The sequence below is a fragment of the Coffea arabica genome, chromosome 8c (assembly GCF_036785885.1).
Source record: "Coffea arabica cultivar ET-39 chromosome 8c, Coffea Arabica ET-39 HiFi, whole genome shotgun sequence".
Lineage (NCBI taxonomy): Eukaryota > Viridiplantae > Streptophyta > Magnoliopsida > Gentianales > Rubiaceae > Coffea > Coffea arabica.
In genome coordinates, this window is record NC_092325.1 from 42,174,852 (window position 1) to 42,184,152 (window position 9,301).

The window sequence follows — 9,301 nt, forward strand, 5'->3', positions numbered from 1 at the left end:
GTGAGGGTTTGGACAGGTAATTGAATTCCAAGAAGAAGAGAGTATGCATTTCTCTTTTTACTCCACACACATTTCTCTTGTAGTTATAGACATAGACACCATAATTACTAGTCAAATTGTCAACGAAATTATTTTGTTTCAATCAAATAAACTCTAATAACTTTATGAGTCTAAAACCAAATAAATTTGTTTGGTATATAAGTTTTTTGTCAAGTTTGTCTGCTACAAGTTTTTTAAAACCTTTAACTACAGTAATCTCAAAAAAATTTTTAAAATTTTTAAACTATACACTTCAAAATATTCAAAAAAAAAAAAATACACTTCAAAAATTTTTTAAAAAACACCTACAGCGAACTAGAGTAAAGTTTTAGACAAATACCTAAAAAACTCACTTGCCAAATGGGGAGGTTTGAAATGGTCATCCAAGCATAAAAAAGTTTTTAGGAAGATCATTATTTTCAAACAGATTTTTTTTTTTGAGAAAGGAGGTTATTTGAAATAATTACCGTAGTATTTTTTGTGATGTAATGTATGTGAAATAAAAAGTTGATTGAAAATTGTGCGTATGATGTGAGCGAGACAAAATCTGAAATTGGTACAGTGATAAACAATTAAGAGGAGATCCCTAACCAAGCCGCCTTAGATAACTTGTTGCATACAGTGGAAGAAAGCTTGTTTGTTGTTCAAGGGAAGGATGAAACGACTTTTTTCCTTTTCTTGGATGGCATTAATGTATTATTATATATTATCTTTTCCAGTGTTTTAAATGACAAGTTGTCAACTGGTTTGATTTAGCTCTAGGTTTTTTTCTTTTTTTGAAGGATTTAGCTCTAGATTTGAAGTATCTATTGCAAAGGGTATGGTACTAGACCAGACAATTTATTAAGATCGAAAATTATCAAACTGAGGCTACAGTATCCAGTCAAAGAATCTATGTACATCAGTACATAAGTTGTCCGGCTCGAAAGCTTAGGTTGAAGTCCTAAATTTTAGAGATTCTAGATTTCGATCCCTCATTTCTCTCTTTATTTTTTAAATCCCATTGCCCCTTAAGAGGGAAAAAAAAAAAATTTCACTAAGTCAAAATAAATAATTTTCTTACAGTCTGAAAAAAGAAAGCTAAATAATTCAAAGAAGTGTGAAAATATCTACTTCTTCTGTTCGTAATATTAATGAAAAGATGGGCAACTAATTCGAGTTATTTTCAAATGTCAATTATCAATAAAAATGATGAAATACAAATAACCTTATCAAAATTTAAATAATATGTCCATCGAGGCAGCATTCATTTCTTCTCTTGTTTCACTATCCTCTAACCTCACTTTCAACAATAACTAAGGGTAGCTTTATTGCTCAACATAAATAGAAAGATTTTTCAAAAGATAATCAAAATAAAGACGAGGAAAGAAAACACAAAAAGAAAACTTTATCATAACTTAAGAAAAAAGAAAGAAAAATGAATCTCAATTTTTTAAAATTTTTATAAAAAATATACTGTAATAATTTGATATACATAAAAAATAATTAAAAAATATATTCACGTAAAATGTAGAAATTAAACCAACGGCTCCTGTGAGGCCACCACAGAAGCCTTCCCACGCCAAATCATTTTCAACCTTTTTTATTTATCTCTTGACCTAAATTTAATAACCTCATCATCTTCTCCCCACTCCTATATTGTACTCCTTGCCTTGTTGTCCTCTCTCTCTCTCTCTCTCTATATCTATTTCATTATCTGTATCCACCCCTCTCCATTTCTCCCTTTACACCAAAAACACACACTAAAACACGCAGAGAAAACATTCTTTCAATCAATCTTTACCGAGAAAAAGAAACCAAAAGGAACCCGCTTATCTTCATCAAAATCCCATCTCCCAGATCATGTAAAAATCCGAACTTCGCTGCTCAGGATAGGCGTTTCGAATTGGGTAGTCCGGGAAAATTCCGTATCCTGATACGACCCGGGTCTGATCGAATTTCAGGTGAATAAGGATAAGAATTAGTGAGATACTGTCTTTCGAGGATGACGAGGAGGTGTTCACATTGCAGCCAAAACGGGCATAATTCTAGGACGTGTCCGAACAGGGGCGTGAAGCTATTTGGGGTCCGATTAACTGATGGGTTGATCCGAAAGAGTGCTAGTATGGGTAACTTGTCCCACTATAGTAGTAGCGGTAGTGGTAGTGGTAGTGCTACTCCTCAAAATGGATTGGCTGCTCATGATTCTCCGGGCGACACCCCTGATCATCCCTCTGCCGCCGCCGCCGCCGATGGTTATGCTTCTGAAGATTTTGTTGCCGGGTCTTCATCCAGCCGCGAAAGAAAGAAAGGTTTTTTTTTTTGGCAATTATTTTCTATTGATTTTTTGTTTTATTCGTCTTTTGATATTCGTACCAATTTGGATCTATGGTGGTGCCGGCGGTGTAATTGGTTTCTCTATTACAATTGGTTTGTAAAAAGGACTATCATGCTAGGTAACTTTTCATTTTGTGTTATTGAGATTTAAAGATTTTCCGGATTTTGTCTGGAACTGTAAGATTGTGCAATTGTATTGATGCGTTATGGGTTTTGATACGCGTGAGGGTTTTGAAGCTTATTGGAAAGCCGGGGAACTAATGCTAGGCAACTTTTTGCTTCTGACTGCTGATAATTTTAGGCTCAAATGCAATAGCATTTATTTGTGTATGGAATGTCCTGCTTGCTGTTATCATCTTTTCCCAAGAGTCAGCTTGAAGTTGCTGGTGAGCTTGAATGATAATGGCAAAGAAGGAAGTTGGAGAAACTCTTTTGTTCTTATCTTTTCAAATTTATGGCTTACTATTTGCATATTTAAATGGTTATTTTTGTCTGACTGCCTGGAAAGGACTAAGAATGCAAAAAAAATTAAAAATTTCTTTTGGTTGAGAATGGGGGACATTATGCTGAGACTGAAAAATCAGGACAGTGGGTTGGATCATTTTCAGGAGCTCTTGAGATATTCAAATTGTTGATTACAGGGACAAGTTGAATAAATTGTGATGTTTTATAGGTCTAAGATTGTTGAAATGACAAAAAAAAATGAAACAACATGCTTAGAATATCCATTGAGTTCTATGTATTTTCACAAATCAGGCAAGATTGTTATTTTTCAACGTAAAAGAGATCCCTGAACTGACTTTTGTTTTGAGTTTGATGCAGTTTTGGATACTAACTTTGGTCTAAGCAATTTATCTGCGGAGATATCAAATTGCGTTTCAGGAGTCAGTCTTGTTGTTAGTCAACCTATAATCTGTGAACTTCATGTTTTCGAGTTGGTCAACTTTTTTAATCTAGGATGAATCAAACTCTTTGCTGCTTTGCTTGCTACTTGAACTTCAAGATTGAATACTTTTTGTTGCATGTAAGTTGCTTGGGGACACCGGCCACTCGATGTGATTCTAGTATCAATATTGCAGCAATTTTCAACTTCAATTTCTTTTATAATCATTTAATGATGATCCCATTAAGTATTGAGTTGTATGGTGCACTGCATGTATTACGTATGATCGTGCAAAGAGGTGAAGGGGTACAGAAGATGAAAAGTATACTGTTAAATGAACTCTGCTATCCTGAAGAACAGAGAATGCCTGCTCAGAGATCATTGGAGAAAATGGTGAATGTTTTTATTGTGGATATAGCCCCTACTTGGAAGATGGGGAAATGACTCTTATCGAGGATACTTGCATTTTTTGCATGACTGAAGGAGTTGTTTGCTTTCTTGCTAGGGATCTAATTGTTATTGTTCATGTTTGTCTTTGTTACAATCACTAGTGTGACTGGTTGAAGATGACTTAACATATTAGTTGTACAATTTGATTTGCAGGTGTTCCATGGACTGAGGAGGAACATCGGATGTTTCTGCTTGGTTTACAAAAGCTTGGTAAAGGTGATTGGCGTGGGATTGCACGTAATTATGTGATTTCTAGAACACCTACCCAGGTAGCCAGCCATGCCCAGAAATATTTTATCCGGCAAAGTAATGTATCAAGGAGAAAAAGACGCTCCAGCCTCTTTGATATTGTGCCTGATGAAGTAAGCATATTATTTATCTCTAGTAGTAGAATATTACACAAGTAAATTGTCTAAAAAATTGCAGTAATTCTTGTGGTCCTGGATTATTAAAATCTTCTGTCAGAGAGCATTACTTCTGGAGGAGTTTCTGCTACCTTTTCAATAATTAATATTTAGAAAGTATTGCAAGTCTCATATTGGCATTAGACAATATTTAGGTTGTGATGCTTGTTAGGTTGGTCAAATGGTCTGGAGAGATGCACTTTTTGGTGTATAGCATATGTACATCATGCTTTCACTGAGAAATGCATGGAAAGTGTTTTGAGACTCTGCTATTGTAAATTTTTCTTACAAAAGCATCCTATGTATTTAACTGAAATGATAGCCTAGTAGTTTTACTTGTATTATATGTTTCTAGGAGAGTATAAGAATGTTGAATTTTCATTTTTTTTTCCTTGCACATGTAGTCAGCCGATGCTACCATGGTTTCTAGAGATTTCTTCTCTGTAAATCCTCCTGAAGCTGAGACACAAAGCAACAATGAATTGCCTGCTGCTGCTATGGAGGAAGAGGTTGAATCAGTAGATTCTGCAAATTCCATTGACGTTGAAGCTGTGCCTCCTAAGCCAGATAGCTCACAGTACTCTTATCCAGTTGTCTATCCTACTTATGTTGCTCCTTTTTTCCCAGTGGCATTTCCAATGTGGTCGGGCTATGGCACAGAGCCAACAAGACAAGAGAGCCATGAAGTGGTCAAACCAACAGCAGTTCATTCAAAGAGCCCAATTAATGTGGATGAGCTGGTTGGCATGTCGAAACTTAGCTTAGGGGATTCACTTGGAGATGGAAGACCTCCTCTATCTTTAAAATTGGCCGATGGTTCGAGGCAGTCAGCTTTCCATGCAAATCCTTCTTCTGGCACTTCAGGCATGAACTCAAGCCATAGTCCTATTCATGCAGTCTAGAGAAGTACTGTCTTCTGCATAGAATATCTCAGAGCCTGTTGGCTTTCTGTTTATACGTAGGATTAGTTTTTAGCATGGTTTAAGTTTATTAGTCTTATTTGTTGGATCAGCATAATAAGGTTGGTTTCTGGGGCTGTTAGATTATGTTTTAAGTAGTCAGTAATGTTACTTGGTATGCTTTAGCTACTTTATAAAATTATTTGAATTTAAATCTTTAGCATTTTTGTGACATTTTATTCCCGCCCACAATCTCTTATATATTTTGCAGTTGGGAGTGTTATTATTTTATGGCAGGAAGAATTGAAGGTTTGATGCTTTTCTCTAATCACACAGCCTTGTAGTAAATGCACTCTGCTTATCGTAGCCTCACAGCATGATAAATATTAGATGCTTTTCCCAACTGTGTTGCCATCCTAGAGTGTTCTTTGAAAGATTAGCAGATACCAGATATTGGTAAATGAACGAAGTGTGATTCCTGGAAACTTGCCCTGCTGAGAATGCATGGAAATGGAGATGGTTCGTTTACCATTTCTTCTGCTTTCGCGAGGCTACTGTGCTTTTCAATTTGCTGTGTGTGGTTCAAGTAACTGAATGCATGATGTGCCCCTTATTTAACAGCCCCATAATCGTTTTCCTTTAGCTTGGAAGACTTGGTCCCGTCTGGCCCCGGGTTTAATAATAACTATGATAAAAACACTTACTTGGAAGTAGCTTGGAGAGTTCCCTTCGTCTGACAATTTGACGTTCGAACAAGGACACCACAGATGGTGATGGATTATCAGACAGAAAGGCAATTACTACAATGCTACTTGGCTTAACATTTATGTTCCAGACAGACGCCCTGCAAACAGATACATGTTGTATGCTCGTCGTTTACTTTTCGGTATAATATAATCCAAAAGTAAGTATTATCATTCTCTTTATTCAAATTTTAAAAATAAAAAAAAATAAATTATAATTTGTGAAGTATAATACGTTGAAAGTTTATTATATGTTTTATACGGGTAATTAAATTTAAAAAGTATGAATATTTTTCAACACACTTTTAAAATGTACGAAATACAAAAGTTTTATTGAATGATACGTAGGAAGATACATTAGGCGGGTACAGTATTTATAAGTATTTACGAACTAGGATGGATATCTTGTACTTATCAACCATCACGCAGGCGGCGCGGACACTAGCGGTTGGAAATTGGCTACGTAAGCATGCCATGCTTTGGTATTAAAAAAAACTGTTTATAATAAGAAACTCAAATTCTTTGCACAAAAATTGAACATTCTTTGCTAAAGAAGGAATTTTTTATTGCATTCAATTCCATTTGACATATACGCGCAGTTCACATAGTTGAAAAGTCTTGGTATGCATTTTATATGACAAAAATATTGGACCCGTTATGAATGTTTAGGCCTTTTTCTAACGGGTGCATAATAGACTCTCTAAAATTTACACTAACAATTATTATCTTTTTTTTATATTGAAACACTGATAATTATTATCTTATCTTGCATTTAGATCTTTCCCTAATTAACATTACTGTTCCAAAATATGAATACCTGAAATCCATCTATTGGACACTCGTTAGATAGGCCCGTTGTTTTAATCGTGAAATGTATTCAGGTGAAAACATTTATCCATTTCCATTTAACCCTCAAACCTATTACTTTATCCCTGCCCCATATAAAGCTTGAATTCTCACTTAAAACAAAATAAATAAATAAACAATTCATAGTGTAGTATGTGAATATGTAGTAGATAATGTAGACAATAAAATTTTAATGAATTAAAAATTACTATTAGTCTATAAATTATTTATATGATTTATTGTTACTCATTCGAATATTGCACATGTCATGCATATTTGGAAATTTGTTTATTAAACGGCCAATTACATCTCTCCACATGTCAAGCTGAGGTTTCCTGATCAATTGAAAATGTTGAGGTGCCTCCACCAATCAAATTATGCCATGTCATATGTATATATGATTTGACAAAATTATGGATTAATATCTAAATAATTATTTCTTTATTAAAGAGATAATATTTAGAGTTATTTGATCCATACATATGTATGGTTTATCCACTTAAATTGTGCCACTTTATATGTCCCTATAAACCTGGCCAATCAAAGAAATATTCATTAATATTATCTTTTTATTAATAAATATAAAAAATAGAGAGATAATATTTAAAATGATGCAATTCTTATATGACTGTATGTCTAGACAAATAAGGCGGCATACATGTTTGTAACCTCTATCCTATTCTACAACTATAAATAGGGATCTATTCACCAAAACTCAATCACTCATCACATATTTCATACTCTCATATTTTCTTGAAACTCCAAGGTTGTTACGGAAAACGAATTAATATAATTTGTTTAAAATCTCGTGGTGTTTTGGCTAATTGGTAGTGTTAGATTTTTAGTTGATTAATCCTACTACTCCAAAGACGTCATGTTTGGAATTGGAAGCAACCTTGCAATTTCATGGGTGGACTGACGGCGGGATTATTAAATGGGTTAATTTCAGAAACCTCCCCTGAGGTTTTCTCTGATCACACCTAGCACCCCCAACTTTCAGAAATCACACCTACCACCCTTAGAATGGCAACTTTCATCACATTGTCAGCCCTTTTGAGTAAGAATAGTATTTAAAAATAATTTATAGGAGAGCGACTATTATTTGTTCCACTTTTACCCTGCTGGGAAGAGGAGTTTTGAATTTACAAGATGAAAATAAAAATAAAGCTATGTTGTGATATTATTTTTGAAGCTAAACGGGGTAAGTGCAATAAGCACAAGAAATTTCTTAACTATACTACTGTAGAGGACCGTTGGGTGCTTAAGCTATATAAAATAGCCTGGAGACAAGATACCAATACCATTCACCATCAATTTTCCTTGGGCAAATTGTAGCAACTGATGCATCAATCAAATATTGATTGCTCTCGACATTTTTTTTTATTTAGATTACAAAATCAATTTGATGAAATCCAAGTACAACATGACCAGACTCTTAACTGCATAGCTCTAAATATATAGTCAAGTATTTCTCATGCCTAGACTAAGTACCAATGCTAAATATTAGCAAGGATGAACATGATTAGACCCCAATCCTTTAGCTATTTTTGTAGTTTTAGAAATATTCGTTTAATTACCACTACAAAACATCATTGCATCTCAATTTTGTTAACGTGCATACTATATATTAGCTAAGATCTTCACCATATTCCTTAATATCAACAAAAAAAAAATCTGCAGAAATTAAAAAGCTCATGCTTTTTTTCTTTTTATGTATAAGTGGGAGGTGAAACTGATTTTTATCTACTCTAGTGGAGTTGAAGCTGAAAACCCACAACCTCAAGAGCACCCCAGCCTCTTTCGCATTCAACAGCATTTGTTAATTGTCTTTCACCATATGACTGATTTTCGTCTAACTATCACCACCTCTTCATCGACAACTATATGCTCAGGTGGGATTAGCTAAGAAAGCCCACCATCAGGCTTATATACTCCAAAAATGGCACTCAAATTGTGTGCCAAAAATGATATAGCAATCTTGTTCTTTCAATTTTCAATTAATATACCTTCAATTTTTTTTTTAATTTTTGCAGCATTTTCCTGTGCAGGAATTACTTAATAATAGGGGATAGCATCGTAATTTCTCCGCTACTGATTGGGACAGCACGTCACTTCATTCTGCCAAGGGTGGTAAGTGTAATTTCTCAAAGTTAAGGGGTGCCAGGTGTGATTAGGGAAAACCTCAGGGAAGGTTTCCCAAATTAACCCTTATTAAATTGTTGGGTCTGGTGTGTTCTAGTTTGTAAATATTGGGTGCCCCGGGTTAATTAGGTACTGTGAGATTTAGTAAATTCTATGCTTTTTTTTTTCTCCCTTTGAAGAGCAATTGCATGCATAATTGACGTGTCATTACTTCATGATAACGCTGTTGCATATAGTCAAGATTTAGATAATCGTTATTCAATTAGATTTGATCCTTTTTATTTTTCTTAAAATTAGATTTATTCCTTTTTTTTTTTTTTTGGGAAAGACTCCTTCTCTCTCCTTTTTTTTTTGGGTGAGTTTTGTGAAATTCTTCACCTAACGTTTATGGCAGACTTTGCCGTCTCGAGGGAAGACTGGAATTTTGGTTCTTTCCAATCCTGAAGTTGGTTTCGGAAACTCTGGATTGACTTTTACGTTTCAAGTACTAAAAAAGCATAAAAAGGAAAAAAAAAAAAAAAAAAAGAAGAAGAAGAGGAAGAAAAACTACGCGCACAACACAAATTGTGAGATGTTATA

The 9,301-nt window shown here is 34.4% G+C and overlaps 1 protein-coding gene across 1 annotated transcript; it reads left to right on the forward strand.

Moving 5' to 3' along the window:
• The first annotated feature begins 1,702 nt into the window (after positions 1–1,702).
• LOC113707262 (transcription factor KUA1-like) lies at positions 1,703–5,225 on the forward strand. The gene is made up of 3 exons (XM_027229496.2): positions 1,703–2,330; positions 3,842–4,050; positions 4,497–5,225. Exons 1-3 carry the CDS (start codon positions 2,024–2,026, stop codon positions 4,992–4,994), a joined length of 1,014 nt encoding a protein of 337 aa, XP_027085297.1. The 5' UTR covers positions 1,703–2,023; the 3' UTR covers positions 4,995–5,225.
• Positions 5,226–9,301: the final 4,076 nt, after the last annotated feature.